Genomic DNA, 26,788 nt, shown 5'->3' with positions numbered 1-26,788 from the left:
GCACCTTTACATACGTGGATCGGGTGAGTACAGACGGTCCCTCTCATACCGCGTATTTTTGCGAGGCTTCGCGTCATAAAGCATTTGGCGAACATGCGGAAGCACACAGCTAAAGGTGGGCATCGTCATCTGGGTAAGACTAAAGTGATGTGGTTTTTGTCTGTTTCAGTCAGTGATTGACTACACAATTGATAAAAAACAAACAAAAAAAACAATGCATTGAAATGCTAAACCTACAACCAACAAAATCAGGTTGAAACAATTGGAAAATCCAAATTGCTCAAGAGGTTCACAAACTTTTGAGCAGCACTGTTTATAAACTTTTTTTTTTTTTTACTTTGAAACTGAAAAAAAACTAACCTCAAAACAAAATAAAAAGTAACTATCATAAAAAAAATAAAAAATAAACTATTATAACCCTGAGTTGTTTTGTATTGTATGCATTGATTAATTTCTCCTTCAAGAGAGAAAGAAATGCAAATAAATGCACTCACACAAGCACGCACACACCTCTACTAATCAGCGCTCATCAAGCATTCCCTGTGGTGGTGCAAAAGGGCAGCGCCCCTCCAGAGTTGGCTGATGGCAGGGCGGCGCACCATGCGCCCTTAATCTTGCTCTTCTGCCTTTTATTAGAGCAGAGCCCAGCTGACACAATGGCAATTAGCTCACATTTTCATCCAGACGGGATGCTAAAAGGGCAGAAATGCAGGCACGCGCACACGCACACGCACACGCACTTTTGTCTTCGTATCATAGTGGGGACATCTCAGTGACATGATGCATTTCCTAGCCCCTCCTCCTAAACCCAACCATCAAAAATGATTGCCTATTCCCATTCCTTACCCTAACATCAACCATAACCCAATTCAAACCTTAACTCTAAAACCAAGCCTTGACCCTCAAAAAGAGGTCCCCACAATGTAGCAAAGAGAAAAGCACACACACACACACACACGCTCACACTACAGTGGTACCTTAGGTTTAATTTGTTCTTTCACTTAGGTCATAACTCAATTTAAAAGTATATCAAATCCATTTTCCCTACATAAAATTAACTGATATGCCATTAATCTATTCAAGCCACCACAATTATTGTAACATGCCGGTATTTTTAGTGAAGAAAAGAGTGCTGTAATAAAAGAGAATGTAAAAAAAAGTTTTACTACTGTAGCATTCACAAGTTGGATGTTTTCCTTTAGGTGCGTGAACTACAGCTGGCTCATTGCGAGTGTTTCTCATTTTGTATTTGGGTGTTTGATTGTCAGATGCAATAAAGCAAGCAAGCAAGGATATCAAATTAACTTAACTGCTCATTTTTACCTATTTTTCACCATTACTGGGCATTGGCTTTATGGTGACACTAAAGACAATATGCTATTGCGCAGTACGCAAACATTTCCTGTAATACTGACGAGAGTGAGTATTCAGACCTGGTGTTGTTCTTGAACTTGAGGAAGTAGTGCAGGCAGTTGATGCAGTGATGTGGGCCGGGCCCTTCGCAGCCATGCTCATTGCATTCGGAATCACAAGGACCTGTCGGGAAACACACACAACCAATTACAACTCAATGCAATGTGATTAAAATCCAAAGTTTACCTACCGTTGTACTCCTCAGTGAATTCTTCATCGGTGGGTGCCACAGCGTCGGTGGATCTGGTCTCAACAGACATGCTGCGTAGGGACGAGTAGGGGTGCACCGAGGTCCCGTAAAGCACCAGTGACCACTCCTTTAGCTTGCCTGAAAACAGCAGTGCCATCATATTGTAACAAAACTGGCAGCTTGCTTTTGGCATGTGTCACATTGTTACTTCTTACAATTCGCAGTGCTGCCAACCTATTGAAATTCACTTCTAGAACAATTTGTCTGAATTTCGAGATTTTTAACCCTTTGTCAAGAACGATATCGCAGGATCAAGGATATCCTGCATATCACACATACATTTGAACTGCGGTAGGTCGCCACTAATAGATTTTTGCGCTAATGTTTGTCCTCGCTCTGTGAATGCAACGTTTATAACAGGTTTTCATTTTCTCATTGAAATAATTTGGGCCACGAGGAAAGCTAGAAAATGGTGAAGGAATTATAAACTTGCGAGCCACATATTCACATGCGCGCACATTAATAACATACAGTAAAATATTCTCTGGTCTCGTTTATAACAGTGTTTCCATACCAGGCACTTTTTGGCTTCGCAGCTGAGAGGGGGAATCATAAATCTCCAGCACCCAGTCGCCCGCTGCCTTCTCTCCCCAGCAGTGGGTGGTCATGAACTCCCAGTTCTTAAACCCCTCCATGGAATGATCAAACAACCTGCATGTCGAGAACACACAAACAGACAAAGGCAGTAAATTATTTCATGTGAGGTCAGGGCTTAAGCACTCTGTGTCCCAGCACATCTCTTCAAACACATTTGTTATTTGTCACGAACACAGTTACTTATGTCAAGTTGTATTTGAGCATTTTTACACACAAAATGCATTTACCTTCCTTCCTTGATATACCATGGTTGCTATTGTGCCTTTTCCATAAATTATGTTGTTTTATGTTCGTTTTAAGATTAGGGGTCATTGTGCCAACTGTTGTTATGATGTGCACATGATTTAAAAAGAGCGGATAGACCGCAGAATTTAAAAACTAAAGTATGACTGGAGTAAAACTTGTATTTTTATGAAATTTGATTGCAATCATATTTATTTATCTTCTAAAAAAATAATTCTGGTTTTAATTAAATTATTTTATATTTTAAAATTATATTTTAAAAATGTTTCACAATTTACATTTTTGGTATGTTCAAACTCTCATGAATTGAATATTTTTCGGGACAACACATGCTTTTCTACCTGTTGGCAAGCAGCTGAGACTTGGTCCCTGATGGTGAGGTCAGGTTTATTGACAGGTCTCCCCGGCGAGGGTGCGTGATGGTGATGCGTACCACCACATGCTCCAGGTAGATCACGTGGTGGTTGGGGTTGTCGGTACAGCCCGTCGCCTTGTACACCGAACGCACCACATGCTCAGGGCGGATTGTCCTGGAAGACAAGGATCAGTAGCTAGTTAGTTAGATTGCGCTGACATACAAAGAAAATAAACGTGGTACAGATTTATAGAAATGCCCCACGTTAATGCACAACGTAGGCACGTAGGCTCATTTCAGTCAGCACCAAAGGATTTCTTCTACTTATACAGAAAGAGTAGAGTAGGTTTGACCGGCAATATGACTGAAATATAGAAATAAATAAATAAATAAAATAGACTGCAACTTGCTTTATTATCAATAAATAAACACAAGGTCAATACACAAATTAAACCAAATTTCAACTCACAGTATGAAATAAATGTAAAAAATAAAACGTGTAGGTGCATAGAAAAAGGTATAAATAAAAGAATAAAGTGACGTTGATTATATTGCACTATAAACATCATATTAGCAACGTGATAGCACTAATGAGAAACTGTGGGGCCGCGGGTGGTGGCTGTTGCAGTCAATGGATGAGAGTATTGTTATGTACAGGTGTTTAACAAATTTTGGATTTTTTTCCAAATATTTTCATACTTTTCCTAATTTTAATGGATTTTCAAATATTTTTTGCCTCATTTTTGAAAATCTTATTTTTATTCTATACTTTTAGTGTGAGCTTTTTAGCACGACATGACTGAAGTGACTAGTCATGAGTCACTCACGTTCCTCATGCAATAAATGCCTATCAGTTGTTGCAAGTGTGTCTTGGAAGCGAGAGCGCATCGTAATTGCAACGTGTGGCGTTGGGCAGGCGTGCGGTTCTATCGCACGTCAAACAAATTCACCAGCGTCAGAGGCGAAGCCGTCACAGAAGAGGCCATGAAGCCAGCGTCTGTTTGGCGGGCGTCCACGCGTTCATGGAAGGCTGTGATAATCAAGGCCATCTTGTCGGCGTTGGAGTAACAGCTGAGCCAATTTAGCATATCTTCACAGAAACGCTGCTGAGTTACACTTGCTGGAAAACACTTTGTGTGTGTCAGGACGGCTGGAAAAAACATTAACTTATGTGCTTTATTGCAAACCATTTTTCCCCGCCTACATGAAAGCACCAGCTCTTTTTAAGGACATCGAGCCAACGCAGATGTTTACCATTGAGGGGAAAATTGCTCAGGACGATTCCAAGCTGCAAATTTAGCAGAGTATAAGATCAAGTGTTTCTTTTGCATTGGAAGAGCAGCCCCCCCCCCCCCATCCCCTCCCCGCTGCTTTGCTTGTCACATACATATTGCGTTAGATTTCCAGATGTTCATATGATTGTTGCGCTTAATGAATTTAACATGTGTACTAGTAGTCCTTGTGAGACGGAATCTCAGCCTTGAGACTGGCTCGCAAGACTCTATTTTCCAACGTGATTTCTTGCTTTCTTCAACGCTGCTGTCACAAGAGGACATGCTTGTTTCACGCGGATGCTCAACAACTTTACAGTGGGGCAAAAAAGTATTTAGTCAGCCACTAATTGTGCAAGTTCTCCAACGCTAAATGAAGACAGAGGTCTGTCATTTGCATCATTGGTACACTTCAACTGCGAGAGACAGAATGTGGGGGGGGAAATCAGATTTATTAAGAATTTATTTGTAAATGATGGTGGAAAACAAATATTTGGTCACTGACAAACAAGCAAGGGCTGTTTTGGGGTTCCACGCAAGAGCTCTACTCCTTGGGTTCAAAATGATAATGAGAATGGTGAGCAAAAATCTCAGAACCACACGGGGGTGACTGACCTGCAAAGAGCTGGAACCAAAGTTACAAAGGTTACCATCAGTAACACACTACACTGACAAGGAAGGAATCAAATTCTGCAGTGCCAGACGTGTCCCCCTGCTTAAACCAGTTTATGTCCAGGCCCGTCTGAAGTTTGCCAGAAGGCATACGGATGATCCAGAAGAGGATTGGGAGAAAGTCATGTGGTCAGATGAAACCAAAATAGAACTTTTTTTTAAGACTTAGAAAAAGATGTACAACTCTTTAACAAATAGTCACTTTTGAATGAAACAAGGTGATATTTCAAAAGGAGGAGGAGACCAAAATGAACAGGAGATATTGAAAGAAAAAAATAATAAAATAAAATAATAATACTTTTTTTTCGAGTAGCGTTGACGAACAGATAGTGTTTTCAAAAGTGTTTTCAAAACTCGCATGCTATGGCGCCACAGTGACCAGAAAGTATTCGGGCTGTATCAATCATTCTATTGGATAAATATAGGTTCTGAACAGCTCCTGATGATGTAGTTGGCACACTTGGTTGCATGTTGTTTATTTATTGCTTTTTTATATACCGGTAGTACTATTGTTTCCTATAATTGCAATGAGATAGTGGTGGTGGTGTTAAAGGTGGATTAAGTCAAGTAAATCCCTCTACTGAAAACCCAGGAACAAAACGCACGGCCTGCCACTCAAAATGTGACAAGCAATGGTGACAGCAGGCTGGAATGCTTCCAGAAGAGGGGATAAACACAAGTTAAAAGAACTAATTAACAAAGCAGCAAAGGGACAGCTGATTAAAAACGAAATGTGCGGATGCAAGTTAAGTAAAGAAAAGCATGTGGAAAACAATGAGGGTTGCGTAAGCAGCGGCTGGCCGGGGGAGTTTCGCGCTGATATCGCAACACTGCTGGCTGGCTCGGTCGTGACAACACAGACAACAGAACCCCCAGCGGACGCACAGCTGATTACTGGCAGCCTGGCTGGACAAACTCGGGAGTGCTGGCATGCACACAAACGCGTACATTTCAACCCGTTTTGCTGGTACAACTGCAAACAGTGGTTAGCGAATGCAGTCTGAGAAGCTAGCCAAAGGGTACGTAGGAATGCACACCCATGCATACTGTACAAGTCATGCCATGTGAGCGTTGTGTTTACAACAAAGTAAACTTTATTTATATATATATATATATATATATATAACAAATCAACATCTGAACTGTAATATGTAAGAACAAGCAAGATAACAAAAATGTGTAACATTGTGTGGATGTTTACTGGCGCTTGGCCCAATCAAGTGATATGTAATATCTCCTGTTCCAAATTTATATATAAAAAAACGTTTTCAATACCCATCATGAATTACAGAACATCGCGGTTGCCGTAATTTGATATATCATATTTCATCTGCTGCTACTGTGGCGGCCGTGGCTCAGGGTGTAGAGACGGTCGTTCAGTAACCAGAAGGTCGGCTGTTTGATCCCCGCTCTCCCCAAGTCATGTGTCGTCGTGTCCTTGGGCAAGACACTTCACACACATTGCCTCCAGTGCTACTCACACTGGTGTATGGAAGGTGCAAATGTTTGGTGGTGGTCGGAGAGGCCGTACGCGTACACTGGCAGCCACGCTTCCATCAGCCTGCCCCAGGGCAGCTGTGGCTACTGAAGTAGTTTACCGCCACCAGTGTGTGAATGTGTGAGTGCATGAATAATGTATCCATTCCATTGTAAAGCGTCTTTGAGTGTCTAGAAAAGCGCTATATGCATTATTACTGTATCCATTTGATATAGCACGGCAGTGGATTTAGCATCTTTGATGGCAGGACAGCAGGAACACACACATCATGATTTTCAACACACCTATGCATAAACTAGAAATCCAATACTTCGAAAATAATTGCGGCAGTTATTTAACTTTTTATGCCAACAAAATAAATCTGTGTTCTTGTAAAAAAAAAAAAAATGCAACTTGTAAAAATACAACATTCTTACAATGATATTACAAATGTATCCCCCCCACACCACCCCGAAGTCTGTTTTCTTAAAAAAATGCTATGGCATTTATGGTTACACAGGGTTTGATTGGTGTTATATGGTGGAATATAATGGGGTCCTTGGAAAAATGTCACCCCTGTATGAGGTCCCTGTTTGAGAACCCCTGCCGTAAATAACTGTAAAGGTAATCCACACAACTGTTCCATTCAACAACAGAGTAGAACACAAACATATCACACCAATACCAGGCGCCCAAGTAAAACTACATAATCCTGATATGGGCTGATGACTAGTGTGCCAGAGCAGAACAGACAGCATGGTGATGAGGAAGAGGAAGAAGTTGGCGTTGCCCAGCGAGCCCCTCACAATCTAGCGCTTGGCTCGAGTTGAGCCTTGCAACGAACAGTGCTTGGGCTTCCAGCTGCATCAAGGATAACAAGCTTTGAAGCCCTGGCTTGCACTCTGCGAGTGTGCGTGTGTTTGCATGCGCGCGCATCCGCCTGTATGCACGTGTGTTTTTGTGTGTGTGTGTGTTTAGTAAAGGTCTTATGTGAGAACCATCCTGCCAGAACTAATGCTTGGACCCTATCAATGTACAAGCTTGCACAACCGCATTCTCAAACACATGGCGGCCGGTGCGAAAGAGAGAAAGAGAGAGAAAAAGAATTACAGTGGAAGCAACATTTTAACATTTTTCACTTCTGTGCAAGTGTAAAAACATGTAAACTCAAATATATTAAAATAGAATGTAAAGAAATAACAGTGTAATTACTGTACTGTACGTACTTTATTAGCCCTGTGTTGGAAGTGTGTCTTTAAGGGGTGTCGCCTATGTGTGTGCATCTGGGCGTGCGTTGTGTGCAGCAGCTTATTGTGAGTGCTGTCGTTTAGAATTTTGGAACTGTTTGCCCAGTTGAATGAAAGGGCATCAGCAACTGTCACTATCCTTGCCCACATGCGATATTTAACTGCTCCCGGTCTCCTTGCCTACATGTGATACCTTAAATTGCTCCGATTTTTCCCACTACACTCATGAGACATCATATCTGAAGCTTGGTTGTCGTCTCGCAACATTAAGCAAAAAAAAAACATAACTAAAGCTACTAAATTGGGGCTCTGCTAAGTTAAGGTATCACTGTACTGCATACTTCCCCTCTTAACACCCCTTTTTGAGGTTTAGCCATTCCCTTGGAAAAAAGTGAACCACAATTTAAAAGAACAAGCAAACACATTACTACACATCTAAAATGGCTGCCTTCTGGGCATCTTTGACCATGTACCTGATTTGCCGGTCGGCGCTCTCCACGCAGATGTGTTGGGGCGGAACATGCTGCGAGGGTAGCTGCTTCCATCGCTCTGCCTCCTTCACCATGGCCTCTGCATCCATCAGGCCAAAGCCGTACAGATGGCTGACTATAGTCGAGAGACACAGACAAGGACACGCACACACACCATTGAAAGTCATTAAAGTTGCATTTCTTAGGGACCTATTATGGAAAATGTACTTTTTATTGTTTGTATATAAATAGTTGAGTCTCCAGAGGAACCGCCCACCCATCAAGTGTGAAATTACACAACTAAGCACAGTAATCTCCACTTTTTTCTGTGAAACCTATCCTTAGCTGTTTACTTTGCCCTAACTTGCCATGAGATGCCGCCAAATCCGATCTAACATCACAGTAGTAATTTGGTGTCAAGGAAGTATGCTGAAGTGATACAACTCGATCGAGGGCTGAGCTGTTCGTGTCAAAAGCTTTAGTCATGCTTGTCTGCTCGGAAGCGTATGTAGACTTCCAGTGCATTTTTCCAAAATTGAAATAATCTGCAAGGCATTTATTTTTATGGGTAATGTGGTTAAGATGTGTTTGAAATTAGTTTAAGAGTTTTGAGAATAGAGTTTGTGGTATATTTATGATTTAAACAAGGAATAGGATCGTGATTATAGCAAATTTAAATATTTGAAGGGAGGCGTCAATTATTCACAGCTTTTCTCTATTCATGAAAGGGATTAGTCTCCATCCCCTGCAAATAGTGAGCTGCCAATTTCCCAAAATGTGCATGTAAATGAGCCGTTCTGCAACTCTGCCTCACCCACTGTTAGGTATCAGAGGGGCTAATTTACTTAATAAATGTCTCACAATGACTTTCTCCATCACTGACATGATTGGCTAGGGTGGGTGCGGTTCCATAGCCACATGTCAATTAAAACTGAAACAATTACTTGAATAATTCAATGACAAAAAACGTTGAAGCAAAATCTCAGCCGCAAAGCATCATTTAATTCCTATCACCTGCATTATGTGGCCTGCATTATATGTAGCCTGTTTAGCACAAAGTCCAATTTTCCACGCAGACAACGTTTGCAGATGCCCACCACCAACAAGTTGGTGCGACGGCGGAGAGCCAAGAAATGTCTGTTAAAGACAGAATGTCCAAAGCTCGGATCATACGGACAGAGGATATGAGCGGCAGCAACATGAAAAGCACTTCATGCACGTAACAGCTCAAATATGAATTCTTTCCATACTTCTCCTAGTCACTTGCCTCACACAGACTGACCCTGGCGTCTCTCAGACAAGGTATTGTATGCAAATACCATACGATGATATTCTGACAGTGTTTTCTTCCCTTCAAATGAAACATACTTGCGTCTCCTTTTCGCAGACCTTGACTTAAAGAAGGCATAAGGGATGGGTAAGGCACAATAGAGCGTGTCATGATGGTAAGATAAACGTTGTATGAATATTTTGCTGCGGCAAAGTTAGCACAGCCGCTAATGCGTGAGGTGTCTTCATTGGTCCAACTAGTATTGTACGTTGCTTTTCCACTGCACAGTCCAAATTCACGTCAGCCAGTTAACAAACATTTAGTTCTCCCTGCTAAAGAGATCGTAGAAGAGATTCAGGTCCAATTCAGCAAAGTAGAGACTGTGGAGCACAACAATGCAGCACCCACTGCAAGAAGGTAAGCAAAACTTTTCAATATTTGCCAGTTAGCCACAGTACAAGAGATTACGGGGACTAATACTAAAAATTCCATAATGAACACGCTTGACACGCTACTGAAGCAAAGTAGAGTCTGGCATATACAGTAATACTGCACCGTCTAAAGCTAAAACACAATAACAGGATTTGGCTTATGTACATAATGTAGGCCTCTGCAGTAAAGTAGAGACTGGGGATAATACTGTACTGACCATAGCGCAGGATCATTAACAGGGTTTGTAAACATTATAATGTAAGTGTTTTGTTTTTTTTCCAATTTCTTGTGGCCTATTCTCAACTGTTACACTCTTGAATCTGATTGACCAACGAGCAGACCAGAGTGACGAGCTGTAGTTTACGTGACATCTGCTTGGCATGCGTAGAACCCTGGCTGACTAGGTACTGAAATCGTTCTTCCTCATACCTGCGTTTGCCAGTGAAAAAGCTTTTAAAGATAGTTAAGTCATGTCGTTACTTTCTACTTACAAATACTACTTACTGTACTATACAAGGAAATTAAAGGCTGCTGCAGAACAGTGGAGAGTGTAAACTATTATACTACAGTGTCCAAAGCTAAAACAAAAAGCAACAGGGTACTGTACTTAAGTACTTAGTTTTTTATTTTCTAAATTGTTTACTGTAACCTCAAATGACAAATCTGAATGACCACTGAGGTATCAGTTGTTTACATCATCCTTGTGACATCTGCTCAGTACCAAAGGTATTTCTACTAAAACCTTTGGCCAGTGGAAAAGCGTCAAAAACAAGTTGAATCATGGCATTACTTCTCCACTCTAAGAAGACCAATTTTATTCATAGATCATGAGACAATGGTCCAGCGCAGCAAAGCCGAGACTGTGGAGAATAATAATGCACCCTGGCTAACCACTAACTGAAATGGTACATCCTGGTACCTGCTTTTCCCAGGGGAGAAGCAAATCGAGCCCTGGCATTACTTCCCCATATTTAAGAGACCATATCCGAGAGGTTAGTAATGGCCGCCCCAGCCAAGTGGATACCGCAATGTATACAATACGTTGTTTACATACCATTATAACCAGCTGCATTGGTCTTCCAGTCAGGAGCGCTGAGGTGGCCAGCTCGGGATGTCTTCACAATGATGTGCTGAACATCTCGCCAAGTTAGAAGAGGACTAGAAGAAGGTAAACACAAAGACACATGAACTCATATGTAAACATAACATGTACGCACACAACATTGTGGAGCGACCGCATGTTGGATTTGACTTCCATGTCAAAGACACCATCTCCACCTGACACAATTCAAACAGGAGGTGGTGAATATCTACTATTTAAAGAATTCTGGCAATATACACAACTTCTTAACTCTATTTAGGGGGCGATATCAAAATGTTCAGCAGCTTTTGTCCCAGAACACGCTCTGTTTTTAAACGTCAGCATGAATTCAGCTTTACAGGTGCCAGAAAAACAAGCCTCACAAAGCACTGGAAGAAAAGATGGTCGATAAGAGGCGGAAAAGAGGATAAAACGAAAACGATGCAACCGCAAAATGGAGGGGGAAATTACAGGGAGACTTGGCTAGAGCTTGTTGAGGCGCCTTCATCTGTGCCACCCCCACCTACCCCGCCAGCCTCTCTGTTCTCACGTGAGATCCATTACAGGACAGGCAACCATGTGTCACAACTCCTTTCATGTCACCAACGCTACATTAAATAGTGGGGGGATAACCGGGAAGTGGGTCAACGTGTTTCCTGGGATTCCCTTCCATGTCCGTATGTCTGCCAGATGCTTCCACGCCATCCGAGAATGCCGGCTTCACTTGCCCTGAATGCAATTGTCAGCCAACCATTGTGTTTCATGAGGATAAAGCATTATTGCGTGACAGTCGAGACAAAAGGGCCGTCACCTGAGGACACTGGGCCTCATAATGCAACACTTGGGCAGGATTACAAAGTAGACAATTTACAAAGGGTGGTGAAAAACGTTCTGTTAAAAAAATGCCCAAAAAAAATTAGAATGGAGGAGGTAGAAGAAGAAACTTGACAAAATAAAAGAAAAATGGTTCAAAACATCACATCAAGTGTTCAGTCAACCAGTGATCACCTCCAGGTATCATGAAAAGACTGTGGATCAAACTACTTGGACACCACCAGTCTTCCTGCAGTCAGTAGTACCCAGGTCGGCAAAATTGTTGGTATCCCTGCTGTCAACAAAAAATTAAATAACAACGTGTATATAATGTGACAAAAGTAATTTCCTGAAAACTACCCAATGAAAAAAATCATTGCTTTGTTTTCATGGTCCAATAGATTTTTTTTAACACTTCTGAAAGTGGGCAGATCAAAATCGATTGGACCCTGAACTTATTTTCGTGCTCAACTTTTTAAGGCAATTGGCATAATAAAAGGATTTCTCTAACTGCTTGATTTGCCTTTAGTTTTCTTTTTTTTTTATCCTGGCAGATTCTCGATAGAGCAAAGCAACCCTGGCTGGAAGTTTCAGAACACAATGGATCCTCTTGCATGTTTCATAGTCTCCACGTTTCCAGTGAGTGTATTCTCACAGAAGCTTTTGTGGCTTGTCAGTATGCATTCTTGGCAAAGTGCAGTCTTGTCAGTTTCAGGTCATTTTAGTGGCCATTTTTAGTTAATCCTTTGATGCCCATGACAGTTCTACTTCCAAAATGTGTACGACATTTAAGGCAATAATTTATTTCAAACCATTTTTTTTACCAACTTTAAATTGACCACATTATGTAAAAGTGACAATTTAGTATCCTGACCTGTATAGAAATCTTGTCAGCTGCCGAATGATGACAATGTGTCTTAAAGTTCATTTACATGAGCCCACCACAAAACATTGGTTCTCTGCCCATGTAGTGGCACAGTACCTGGGTAAAGATTTTCAAGCAACTGTCAATGTCAAATAGTAAGTACTGCTGCCGTCAGACAAAATGCGAGTTGAGCTTTTTTTTGCATTTTCCCTCACACATGCATGCACTTTTTGTTTAAATAAATTCTGTAAAATCTGCTTTGGGCTTGTTTGCTTTGGCATCTACCATCAGCGTTCTTATGCACCCTCACAAATTAGCCTACTGAAATGCCCTCATATGTGGGCAAGGACAGCCTTAGTAGGTGATGCACTTTCAGCTGTTTATTGAATGAGACAACCAAACACCTAAAAATAAAAAGTAAGACCACTTGCATGGAGCTAAAGTGGGTCACAATTAACGCAACCTGACTCCAGAAACTGGCATCAATCATTCAGCCATGCCCCTCAAAGACCCACATCATGGAACAGTTTAAAATTTTGAAGATATTGGAATTGATGTACATTTCATATATCGGTATTTGTTTTTAAATATTTTAAGTAACTAAATAACTAAACGCAAATATATGCCATGAAGGCCAAATGAATTTGAGCACAAAAGATCAATATTAATGGGATGGTGGGGGCGTAGTAGCTGGCAATGAGTAATTGTGGCCCCATAAATGTTTTATGGTCATTAATTAAGAGTGGAATGGCATCGTTATCTAGGTCACAACATCCTTCCTCTCATAAACAACCCAATACTAATTAACGAAGCAAGCGCACTAACTTACACAAAACCACTGGCGGCGGCAGCTGCAGCAAATCTGAAGGTTTTAATGCGGCTTCCTCAGAGCTCTGGTGACGGGTAATTAAGCTTGAAAAAATATGATGCGCTATAACGCGGGGACCGGGGTGCCAAATATGCTCAATATTCTAGCGATGCAGATTAGTGGTGCAACAAATAATCTGTTCCGGTCAAACTGTTGCCACATCACACCTTTATTAACTACAGATATTGTAGCATATTGCAGAGGTGGTTAAGGGAGAGACCGCGGGCACACCAGCATTCATTTTGTCATGTTTGGCCTAAAATTGGTTAATTAAAATGTATTCATGACTTTATTTAGATTTTTTTTCCATTTGTTATTAAATAATTGATTTATTGTACTTTATGAAAACCAGTAAATTACCAATAGTAATGTGAACTATTAAAAAACATTTTTTTTATTATCTACTTGTTTCAATAACTATAATTTAAATTAATTAAAATTAAAAAAAAAAATACAATAACAATTAGGATATTATTTGATCATTAAATTAAACAATTTTACATTAAATACAAATGCATGTATCTAATGAACATTTTACTGTATCAAATAATTGCTTAAATATTGATTATTGACCTAAATATTTAAAAATTAGCATCTCTTATAATTTTAGCTGATGTTAAGTTTGGTCGGTATGGCAACATGATGTGTGGACAAATTTCCTGAAAAAAGTTTGTCATTCCACTGTGTTTTACCTAGTGCGTGTCGCCTTCCCGTATGGTTTTATCTCTTTCCTTCATTGTAGTCCTCCTCAATGTTTAATTTTTCTTTTACCGCCTTCCTCTGATGCTATCTCAACTTGACAGGGACATAATATGCATGTGTTTTCCCAAATACATAAATTAAGGACTGTATGTCGTCTTGCGGAAATTGCAAGACAACCACCAAAACCAGGCTGACAAGTTTGATCTACGTGTCTACCATTAGTGTTTAATAAGTTTTTCTGAGGTCACTATGACCCTCTAAACAGCTCATCTCTACACCTATGCCCGAGGCTTTTCCTGTTTCACCAAAACATTGAAAAGCTCTTTCACACTATGAAGAAACCACACAACAACCCATTTTTGGCGCTGACATTGGTTCATCAAATGCCAACTGATACCATCAGAGAATGTGTCAAAGGGGATTGATGCTTACTTGCATGCATGTGCATGCAAGTTTATCCACGTGGATTTAAAGAAAAGACAAAGGAGAAAAGACAAGGGGAGGAAGCAGAAAGGCAGGTGAGCAGAGTCGGCATGTAAATAATCTTGTTCAGGAAACAGGCTTACGTGCCCGGCCATACCAGGAAAAGCCGGAATATTTTCTACCGCTGGAGATTAAAAGCGGATTATCCGGGTTAAACGAAAAGACCTCTGCTAATTGAGCAGCAAAGCACGTGACGAAGGGCAAAAGTCGCCTTGGTCATCCATGCTCTGCTTTCTTAATTCATAATTGGCGAAAAGCACATCTGCATACTGTAAATCCGAATAAGAAACACTAACAAACAGCAACAATACAGTAGAGTAAAATGAAAGTCTCCTGAAATCTCCACACTAAGGACAATTTTATCTAAGAGGAGACTGAGCATTGTGTCAACATAGCATGGACCAGGGGTCAGCAACTCCAGTCCCCAAGGGCCCCTATCCTGCATGTCGTCGAAGTTTCCCTCCTCCAACACACCTGATTACAATGATCAGATCAGCAAGATTCGCAGAAGCCTGATAAGATAACAATCCTGATCATTTTAATCAGGTGTGTTGGAGGAGGGAAACATCTCAAACATGCAGGGCAGGGACCCTCAAGGACCAGAGTTGGTGTCAAAGACTATGGCATATAATACTGCTAAGAATAAACTTCAGGGGACACTAACATTACCTTACGCTAACAAACAACAATAATGGAGAATGAGAGTTTCTTGTATTTACTTTGACATAGTTGTTTGTCATTGTAAGGAGAAATTGTGCAAGTGTGTGCCAAATGTACTGGACTTGAGGCGTCATTTGGCGCCAGGCATGGTTCAAATGGCTTGTTGTTCCACTCAAATGCATGCCATTACAAGCCCATGCAAGACTTCCCGGCGTGTGTTCCGCAAAAGGAATGATGGGGAAGGGATGCAGTTAAGTGGATCTTACTTTGCTTCCAGAGCCAGAGCGATGATGGCGGCGGCCATTGGAGCTGAAGCCGACGTCCCGGTGTGACTGTCCGTGCAGCGGTGCCTCAGGTCTGTAGTGATCTGCATGGTGAGGGAGAGACAGTGAGTTACTTGGCCCCTCAAATTCTATCTTTGACCAAATGACTCAGAGTCAATGATTTTCTACGCAAAAGTCTTTTAAAGAATTCAGTACATAGGGATCAAGCCACAAATAGCTGAGAACCGTGAGTAAATGACCTCACCTCACCCCACCCCACTAAATATTTAGAATAGCTTCTGTTACCGTATTTTAAATATAACACAAACAAATGATCCAAAAACAGTTTAATATTATTTCAAACTTAGCATACATTACTCTATGTAATTTGCTGAAGACCATCTCTTAACTTTTTCTGGTCCCTAGGCTGAACTTCGCTCCATCCCAACATATAAAGCTTGTCGTCTAGTTGAGATGCATCACTTCAACAACTGTCTTTGACATCAAACCATCCTATTTAATGCTGTGGCCAGACCAAACATGAGTTGAGCGTTTCTCTACTTCTTAAGTCATTGCAGGTGCACAGATAGGCAAAAATCTGTGCTTGTTGACGACGCAAATTGGGACAGGTACCCACAGATTCACTTAACGACCATTCGCTCGCATTTGGATATTTGAACTCAAAGCCGCAGGTTAGCAAAGCCAATCGGCATTGAGAACATACTAAGACACAAACACGTACACACACAGTATAGTGACAATGTAGGACACAATAATCATTGCAGTCTGTGGGTGCCAAGAGCTATACAAGACAGCCAACTTCCAATACAAGCCTGGACCAAGACAAAAAGTATAAGGAGAGGTTTGTCTAAAAAATGTCATGTTTTTGAGGTCCACATATATATGCGACATTTTCACATGTTTTGTCCACAAATTTGGAAAGGCTAATTTGTGTAACAAATAAAGCAATTGAGTAATCAGGTCTAGAAATGACAGGCACTTATCATTTAGGGTCACCCTGTACAGCTAACAAGCTATTCTCTTCATTTTGTAGCTTTTCTCTTGGCTGCACTGCTTGCAATACTGCGTGTGGATGTTACGATTCACGGCAGGTCTTGGTCCTTAACCTCAGTGAAAAGGGAGGGTTCATTGTAGTTGGATCATGGCAAGCTTTGTCCAAATCATATGGACTTCTAGAGCGTGGCAGTCTGCGAGCCAAGAGAAAGTTTGGCCAGCTCCTCGTCTGAGCCCTCATCAAAGGACCTTTGCTGGACTGAAAAGTTGGAGGGATTATCCCAACACAAACACACAAGCACTAAAAATGTGCTGCAGCACAGAATGTGTTCAAGTAGATTAGAGTGACGCGCAAAAATGGCTCATTTGTACAAAGCAACCGGGTTACTGTGTGTGTCCACTGGTAGCGCCGATGCGAGGAATGTAGCAGGACGGTGCCAGACAAGGTAGCTAACATTGGCTAACTGGCACTTTTCATCCCCGTGGACCGCGGTTACGATGCGGTGGAAGTGGTTCAAGCCATGTGAGGTACAAAATAACTTTTGGTCCAAAGCTTTTCAGTCCAAAGCTTTGAGCTACAATTCAAGGAGTTTCAACATACAGTCCTTTTCAAACCAAATAAATTCAATCCACTTTAAGGTGAAAATGAGTCCAATAATTTTGCTCATTTGAAAAGAAGATCCATTTCTTCTGGTCAAAAAGCCATCATTCCACTTCAAACTCCCATTATTTTTAACACAAAAATGCAATTTTGACAGGCAGCATGAATTCATTGTGATTCCTGGTGCAATATTGCCAAGTTGAATTTGTGTCAGTGCAGTTTCAATATTTTCATTCTTTAACCACACAAAAGGCGGCAAGATCTTCACACTAGACCAAAATGTGTGTCAAGCCAACATACCATGTATTTCATTTTTTTCTTTTTTTCTTTTTTAAAGCAGTAAAAAAGGCCAAACGTCAACTTCAACCCACCATTCCATACCTTTAGCAAAGAACAGCGACACCAGGGAAAACAAAGCGGACTACAAGATACCTACTAAATTATGGCCCTGGTAACTCCCAAGATAGTGCCCGACACTTCCTAAGTTAGGTATCAAACACCTTCAAAGTTGTGCTCTACATCCTCCCAAGTTAAGACCCCCAATACCGCCTCGTACGTTAGGGCCCCTGATAACTACTAAGTTAAGGATTCCGATGCCTCCTAAGTTAGGTCGCAGTTAGTCTTCGGGTCCTGATTTGTCCTCCAAAGTTAGGACACCCTAAACCTCATAAGTTAGGGCCCGATTCCCATAAAGTTACGGCTTCCATACCTCCAAATCTTTGACACAATACATTTTAGGATAAAAAATAAGTGGCCCTGACACTGCTCAAGTATGAGGTCCCGATACCACTTAAATTTCTGTGTCAGTGCTGTTTGTAGAGACCCCAGAAAACAAGCGGACAACTGCCAGCTGTCAAGGATATTTGATAAACTTTTAAAGGACTTTAGCCCCTCGCATTCATTTGTAACTATACCTAGACCACCTTGTAGTGAGATTGATTGATTTGGTGTACACTCGGATCCGACTAGATGGACTTCAAATTCCCTCATTACCCAACCATTCCAATGTTCCAGCTTACAATCTTCCGGTCGTAGTTCTCGCCGCTGCTATAGGTGGTGGTGAGCGTAGACGAGCACTCCTCCAGGTACCAGGGCTTGCGTCCGCTCTCCGCCGTGCTTGAGATGGAGATGGTGTAGATGGAGTTGGTGTAGCCATCGCATGAACAGTGGTCACGGCTTCGGCCGCCGTTGCCTGAGGCCCACACGAAGATAGAGCCCAGGCCCTTCCGCCCCTGCAAAGGGGAAGAAAAAAAAACACAACATGCTTGCTTACCTTACTCATCGTAAGCTTTTTAGGGATGGTTTTAGAGTTGCTCAGAGTTACAGGCTCTATGGATCACAATCACAGTGATCAAGGAGAATAATTATCTTCATTTGTCATGCACACACATGTACGTGAAATTTGACCTCTGCATTTCATCAAAGTAGTGGACACAGCAAACACACAGTTATTGGCACACACTGGTGCAGGGGAATACTTAAGCGCTCGGGGAGCAGTTTGGGGAATCGGTATCTTGCAAAGTGTCTTGAAAGTGAAAGATCAGACGAGCTCTCCGGAGGGATTTGGAAGGGGGGGGCATAATGTAGTGCGGTTTTAATTTGCTTTGCTTTGTTGTTGTCAGCGGGATGCATTTTTCATGCAGTCCGCAACTGCCACCGGCAAGATTTACTGTAGCTTTAACAAATAACTCAGCCGTAAGACTCAACAAAACATTTTATTGAGTCACCTCCAGAAGAAATGCCGCTCAAATAAAGTTCTTACGAGACAAAAAGAGTGACTGAGTAGCAGTGGTGGGATGTAAAGAATAAATACCTGGCAATAGTAATTGAATAACATTTCATTTTTACAGTATAGTGTATCTGTTAGGGATAGACCGATTATTAGCCAGACCGATCATCGGCACCAATGTGCAGCATTTTGAAAAATATCGGCATCAGCCTTATAAAAAAAAAAATGTGAAGGCCGATAAGAGATCAATTTACAACTGTTATTTAAATGTTCATTTAACTTTATAAAAGATGCTGCTGACCATAGAAACTCTCCTTCTGTTTTTGTTTGAAATTAACTAAGTGAAAATTTAGCATTTCAGATATTTGGAAATTTGGGAAAACTTAATTGACTGTAAAAAAAAAAAACTTTAGGGACAGGAGCCATTTACTTGTTTCAATTACATTTAACTTTTGAAGACATGATGACCCTGGGAGTTCCCTGAACGTTTTGTTAGAATTTTAAAACAAAGATGTCTAATATAAAAAACAAAATTTTGCAAATCTGAAAGATTGTTCAAGAAACATACAGTAAGTTCTGGACTAAAAGGCGCACCTGACTATAAACCACGCTAGCTAAATTTGAGCAATATTCGAGTTTGTTACACACATAAGCCGCACCCGACTGTAACCCGCAGGTGTTTTAATGTTACCGCATCGGGTTCCCGCTACTTTCTTTTCCATAATGATGCAAATCGTCTCGCTCTGTCTCTCTTACTGTATTTGGGCTTGCTTGGTTTGTTTTGCTCTGCCTGCCGCTCCTGCACTTGCTCTATACTGCGCCCCCTTGTGATCTGATGGATAAGCCGCAACTTTGTATTAGCCGCAGGGTCGAATGCAAGTGAAAAAAGTAGCGGCTTATAGACCAGAAATCACTGTTATGCTTAGTGAAAATGCAAAATTCATCATCTCAATAAATTAAGACTATTAAACACAAAAAATTAAAATAATTTTTACAACAGAAATTAGGTAGGAATTGTTTCAATGAGTTTGTATCATTTGAGTTTCAATTTAATATACTGTATATCTAACTCACAAAACAAACCTACTTCTACAATATTCAGAGAGGCACCTGTATCCATGCATCTTCTAGACCCTGGATGCGTAGCCAACCAACTTTAGAGAACATACTGGTTTAGACAAATGAGCATTCACACTCACATTCACACCCAAGGACAAATAAAAGTCTTAAACTACGGGGAGAACACGCAAACTCCACACAAGAAGCCCAGAGCGCAAATTCAAACTCCCAGCCACAGAACTAATATGTCCCCTTTAAGGTTTGTTTGCAGGATTTGGCAAAAAATACTTAACTAATGATTTTTCCCCCCCACTTGTGTTAACACTGTAGGCAATTTTCAACATTTTTCCTTAATTTCCCTGTGAATAATACATGAATCTTAACGACAAGCTTTTGCATCTATTTTGCATTATTTATGATGCAAACAATATTCAAGATCGTCTCCATGTTTCATTTGAAATTCTCTTTCCAACTTTTACTCAAGAGTACTAAAAGATCCAGCATTTATACACTTTTCCTGCACAGCCAAGGTAGGAAATCGCTAACCTGGAAACCAGATGCATCACTTTTTAGATAGTTTGTACGGAAAGGGGCTAACGCGAGTCTGTAGCCTTTTTTTTCAGGGGGGGGGGGGGGGTAATTGAGCTTTTTACTGTACATTTCAGACTGTAAAGTAAAATGAAAGTAATGTACCAGTAGTTGAATCAGTTTAATTAATTAATTAATGTATTTATTTATTCCTTTTTTTAAATTGTATTTTATTTTATTGGGGGGGGGGGGGGGGCTATTTTGTGGTTTTGTATTATTTTGCCTTTTACATCTGGCATTTGTGAGGTTTTCCATCCTTTTCGTGTTTGTCAACATTGTAGCTGTACGGGCTTAAAAACAAGGAGCGCAGTTGCTGCCTTTTATGGCTTTAACAAGCAGAGAACTGAAACTCCTGTTTGAGTCACACGTGCAGCTGCAAAGTCGAAAGGCTGCGACCCTTGTCAGGCATGTCTCAAACGACACAACAGCTTTGTCCAGTAAAATGTCCTTTTGCATTGTCGCAGAACTCCATGCTAGGCTCAAAAAGCCATTTCCGTTTAGAGTCAAGAGAATGGCAAGACATGAAGGTCAAAGACATCCGACAATGACCTTTGACACATTCTTCCAAGCTCAACCTTCCACTAGCCAACTTTGTCAATGTGTGACATTTGACTTGTTCACCTAAATCTCGACTAGAAGGCTGTGTGACTTAAAAGCTGCTGGAATGCTCCTTAGCTCGTAATATTCCTAATTTTCAGGACAAATACGATTCTAAAGATGGGCGTAAATACTCCTGGACCGCCATATCCTTTCCTCTGAGCTCTACAAGTGGTTTAGCTTTTTCTTTGGCTTAAGTTTTTCTTCTCGTAGAACCCTAAGTTTTTAATTTAAGATTTAGTTTTTTTGTCCAGACTTCTCAGTACAAGTGTCAAAATGAAGGACTGTACCCAGGATTCTAAATTAATGCCTACCAGCCTGCCAAATATGGGTTTAAATTCATTTTGGTGATTGTTGATAAAAACATAATCAGCAATTGGGCCGGTGATACATGAGGCAATCGTTTCCGTCAGATATGCTTCAATTGGATAGATTCATCCAAAAATAACTGGTTAGCTTTTTTTTTTTCTGGAAAAAAAACAAAACAAAAATAACTGGTTAGCGTCTCCATTTAAACCAGGGGTGTCCAAACTTTGAAGGGCCAAATAAGGAAAAACATCATTGACATCATTCATTTAACACTAAACCAAATCATCAGCGTAGGTAAAGATATGTTAAGCTATAATATTATAAATGTTCAATTTCTTTACATTCTCTAATATAGAGCAAGTCTTTTTTTGTGTGCATTTTTTGTAATACCAGTGTAGCAGTCATCTTTTTGTATCATATTTTTCATGATTTGGTCTGGGAAAACCAGTTCCTCACCATGCGGATACCGTTCTCAAAAGCCTGCCTGGCCAGAGCTGCGGGTCCATCCACTGTCTTGCCGTCATCATCGGGTCCCCAGCTGGCACTGTATATGTCGATATGCTGCGGCTGCAAGCTCAGAGACTTGGCCTCCACCATGTCCGTCACATCCCCGTCCAGCATGCGCACACCTGGTGCACAAACAAACACGCCGCGAGGGATGAAACAGGTTACTAATGAAACATAATAACATTTGAGTTTGTATCAGGTCTTCCAATTTTCATATTTATCTTCTTCTCCCATTGTGTGATGTTTTTAATTAGCAGGCAGAATCTCACTCAATATAGCAGAGTAAAAGCACTGTTTCTTCTTAACAAATATGCAAGGTAAAAACTACAGTATACAATATTGCATTAAAACTACTCTACAAGTACATTTTGTCCAAAAAGTTACTTCAGTAACTGTAACTAAGTAAATGTAGCGAATTACTACTGAGCTCAAGTCAATAATTATTGACTTCCTTGGCTAAAACTTATGAAAGGGTCAAGAGATGCAACAAATCAATATCTAACTTCATCCCTCACCAAACAACTCACAAAAGCAGGTCAACTACATCAGCATCACAACATTAAGTTTCATGTCCGCCATGTAAAAAGACAAATAAAAAGACAAAATACGGAGACCACTAAGAACTATGTGATTGTGACAATGTTAAAACAGCTGATGCTGACATAAAGGATCCTACTACAGTGCTACTGATAACCTTCCGATGTAATTTTTTAGTGCCACTTTTTTGCTTTCTGTTGTTGACACTGTCGATAGCACACACAAAAAATTAAGAGATTCCTTGCGCCAAAAACTGCACTACTTACTGTAGGTAAATTGTTATAATAGCTACTCTAACTTGCTATAACATATCATAAATAAAAATACATTTAAATTTTTGTTTATGGGTAAAGGCTTTAAACATGGTCAGCAGAGCAAAACAAGCACAAATGTTTAATCTAATAACAAAGAGGGCAATTTTCATCTATTTCACATTATACCATGTGAGTGCCTCTAAATGAGCCACCCAAATACGTTTTTGGATTAAAGTAAAGAGGACACAGGAGGATTGAAGGTTTTTTTGCTGCATTATTTTGAATGACTACATTTTTGTCATGGATAATGTTTACAATATAACTTAATTCACCATTTGCCAGGTTAGTTACACGTTCATTTTTATTTCACAAAACACATACAAATGATTGTTGACTATTATGCTGCTTGTTTTTGTCTTAGCACAAATTTCAGATTCTCGCAGGGGGTGGGGGGTAGGACAGACAGACAGATATTCGACTCGCTTAACCCAACTGAGGCATTGTTATAAAAATACTCATTTTGCTCACTACAACCGTGATATAAAATGGAAAATATCAATCCTATCTGAATGTAAATTGCTGACATACCTCTGCTTAATGAACCAAATAGAAGATATAAATAGACGAAAAACCAGATAAGCCCACCTCCTATCCTGGCGTTGTAGGCAATTCCCACAATACAGTGCGAGTTGTTTGCGGACGCAGCCACTTCTCCTGCACACCGCGTCCCGTGTCTGGGAAGAGACCACATGCAAGTTATTTGACCGACTAACACACGGCACACGGCATGTCTCACCAGGGCAGCTGTGTCAAATGCACGAGTAGATACACAGACACGCTAACATGTCAACACACACACACACAACAGAATAACATTCCACCAGTAATTGCAGCAGTGACAACCGTCAAAAACCTTAAAAAAAAAAAAAAGGTACTTCCAGATACAGACACACAGCAGCATGGTTCAAATGTCAGAGTGCTCATCTCCCAACCCAAATTGTATACGTTCAATCCAGAGTTACTGTGACCATGTTGAAGTGTTCTTGAGCAAGATGCTGATTCCTGAGGTGCTCTTGATGTGTCATCATTAGGTGAATGATGATGGAGTTAAAGCGCTCTGAGTACCTTTAAGGTAGAAACATGCTGTACAAGTAGTCCATTTACACACAAACACACACTCAAACAGAGAGAGAGAGAGAGAGAGAGAGAGGAAGAGAGGGAAAGAGAGAGAGAGAAAGAGAGAGAGAGAGAACACACACACAGATGTGCACCCACCCACCCCCACACAAAGCCAACAATCAAACAAGTGCAATTCGTAACTCAAAGAACTGGTAAGTTGGGTGCTTGAGACTCATGATACAACTGCATAAATGATGTCAATGGTGAACCAGCATCCTGAAACACATTGTGTTCCACCTTTGAGGTATTGCTTTATGCATGTGTGGCCTAAATATTTAAGGTTTCCCACATGTTGGCACTGATTTTTCCCATTTGAGCATCTGGGATGGAAGACATGACGTTGCACCCGAGCAAGGATGACGCTAGCTGAGCAGACGTCGCTTTGATCATGCTGGCAGTCACGCGTTGACTCACTCGTGTCCACGGAGGGAAAAATTAACACAAAGCCTATTTTGAATGAAAGTTTAGCATTTTTGTAACAAATTTAAATCACTAGCAGTCCCCTTGGCGGAGCTTAATGAGCCAAACTGGCTTCAGTCGTCTTCCCTCACTTCATTTCACTTTACTAATCCATAAAATCTTCGGTCTGGCCGCCGTTCCGCTCTTTGTACTTTGCTCGTATTTTCCATTTTCCGCACATCTGCGTCTCACTTGTTTCGAGTGATGAAGCCAGAATAGAGTTGGGGCTGCCATAGATTTGCAGTCGGTGGAACAACAGGCACGCTCCCCTCACACCAGGCGACCTCACACTTACGCTTTGCTGTGTCATTATGTCATATTACAATGTTTTCAAGCTCATAAAAGAGGTGAAAAAAAAATACTTAGGGCAACTACAGTAAACTCATGGACAAAGTTTTTTTTTTGTCTGGGCACATTAAATATCACAGACATAAAATGAAATCAGGCTCATTAAAGTGGCATCTGTCCGCCGCATGTCTCTTTAAAAACACGTTTACACATACACACACATACAGTAAAGAATGTCCAAATGTGCACACTATTGTGCACTAGCATGGGCTCACGCCATTTTGTAGGGGTGTCCAACTGGCAAAAAGAAAAAATGTAGTGCACTCAAAATTACCCACAACGCGCTTTGAAAAGTAGTGAACATCGATGGTCACTCAACCGGTCGTTATAGACCACAATGCATTGTGAGTATGGAAAAAAATGACGCAAGCACGAGAATCAAGTTATACATTATACACTACGGAAATAATTAATTCACTTTAATTGAAAATACGTACAACGAAGGAAATAAAATATAAATGCATATAAAATTTGAGGTGGCCACCTAATTTCCGGGCACATCAAGTTTTAAAACCAAAGTTAAATGTCCCTTTTAACTGCAATTACGGTATTACATCTAGACAGAAACATGTCCCGTTATTCACAGAAAATAACTCACCTACACTATTCATGTTTTCATGCAGTTTCTGAAAAGTCCTAAGATACCACAAGAGGTTGTCAAAGCCCTGCCTAAATAGGAAAGTAGTACAGTATGTATCAGTAACGCATTAATGTTCTGGGACTGGTGTCACAAATCAAATACTAAATTTCAAACAGACTACAAACTATGAACTTTTTTCCTTTAATGTGTGTCAGCAATCAATCACCCAGCATGTCTACAAAGAGATCTTGCATCGTTTGCTTTGTTGATCGCAAAAAATGAGGGAAAAGTTGTGGCAAGACAGCTCGCGGCTTCGTCATCATGACAACACACCAGTTTACGATGCCCCGATTATACAACAATTCTTGGCCAAGAAGAACCGTGCTGAAACAACCCACTTACTTAACATGTTTTTTCCCCTCATTCTCAAGCTCAAGGGGGGGGTTCAAGGGGACCCTTTTAGAAGACGAGGATGCCATAAACGTGGCTGTGAAAACAGCACAGCTGACGAACCCGGAAGAATTGTGTAAAGCCCAGATTTAACTACCGTAATTAGTCGAGAATAACATATGCAATCGTATTATACGCACCCGCCCAAAATTGGCATTCAAAAACTGATTTACCTTTGTACTCGTGTAGTAATTTGACAAATTTGGATTTCTCGTGTTCATTCATGTATTTTTTGTGTTAAGAGAAGTGCTCTTACCTTGCTAACAGTATCGACTGTCAACACTCGAGCCTTCCTCTGGGCTGTCAGCGTTTCCTGGTGTGGGACAAAGCCCTCTCGCGTGATGTCACAAAAACGAAGAAGAAAAAAAACTGATATGTGCCGAATGTCTCTGAAGATTACTGAGCAATATAAAAAAGTTGGTGTGGCGAAAAAGACTTGATTTAGAAAATACTTCTAGCCGTGCGGGTAACCTACTTTTATGCACGACATCACGCAAGACTTGTTTGTTTTTGTTTACGGCCATTTCCTTGTTCACCCCCACACCCACCTGTTACGGGACAAATCCACTAATGAGGCCGTCAGGATTCTTGGTGAGCAGTGCCAGTTATGATATATGGGTTTATAAAATTCGACATTACATATATTGGAATGAAAGTACACCTTTTTCTAAACCTCTAGATACCAGTTAACCTTTACAATATGCAAAATTTCTATTTTGTGTATTTACTCATGTAATAGTTCCTCTCGACTTTTGAGCAAAAAAATTGTGTTATTCTCGAAAAATTACGGTATTTATTTAGGTGCTTATAAAGACATCAATTTCTGTGGATATTTCACTTTTTGCGGCAGGGCTTGGTTTGCTGTAAATGAGGGAGGTGTTAATTTTTCAATACGGTTACACACCGATTGGACTCCTGGCAATCGCTGCAGTTAAGAGTAATACATACAACGATTACAAGTTTTTTTCTCATTTTCTTACTTGTTCTCGTTGGTTGCGTCATAGCGTGGCATGGGATCCAAGTCATTACCGTTCACATCGAAGCTGGCTTGGTGGTCCTGGAGAAGAAGACACTGTCGTTAGGGTGAGGAAGAGGAAAAGAAGAATGAAAATGAGGAGGAGGAGGAGAAATAAGGAGAAGAATTG

General features: G+C 40.7%; 1 protein-coding gene across 3 annotated transcripts in view; it reads right to left on the bottom strand.

Moving 5' to 3' along the window:
* pcsk5b (proprotein convertase subtilisin/kexin type 5b) overlaps positions 1-26,788 on the bottom strand; it is an 81,753-nt gene that overhangs the window by 31,698 nt on the left and 23,267 nt on the right. For all 3 annotated transcript variants that reach the window (XM_077561467.1, XM_077561466.1, XM_077561464.1), the window contains exons 5-15: positions 26,624-26,700; positions 23,273-23,361; positions 21,786-21,958; positions 18,067-18,279; positions 15,436-15,536; positions 10,752-10,855; positions 7,999-8,131; positions 2,845-3,033; positions 2,178-2,314; positions 1,604-1,741; positions 1,434-1,536 (exon numbers count right to left, since the gene is read on the bottom strand). In XM_077561467.1, the coding sequence (XP_077417593.1) occupies positions 1,434-1,536; positions 1,604-1,741; positions 2,178-2,314; positions 2,845-3,033; positions 7,999-8,131; positions 10,752-10,855; positions 15,436-15,536; positions 18,067-18,279; positions 21,786-21,958; positions 23,273-23,361; positions 26,624-26,700 (1,457 nt within the window). The remainder of the gene's footprint in view (positions 1-1,433; positions 1,537-1,603; positions 1,742-2,177; positions 2,315-2,844; positions 3,034-7,998; positions 8,132-10,751; positions 10,856-15,435; positions 15,537-18,066; positions 18,280-21,785; positions 21,959-23,272; positions 23,362-26,623; positions 26,701-26,788) is intronic.

Source organism: Vanacampus margaritifer, chromosome 3 (assembly GCF_051991255.1).
Source record: "Vanacampus margaritifer isolate UIUO_Vmar chromosome 3, RoL_Vmar_1.0, whole genome shotgun sequence".
Lineage (NCBI taxonomy): Eukaryota > Metazoa > Chordata > Actinopteri > Syngnathiformes > Syngnathidae > Vanacampus > Vanacampus margaritifer.
Note: the sequence above shows the minus strand (reverse complement) of the source record. Positions and strands in the feature narration are given on the sequence as shown.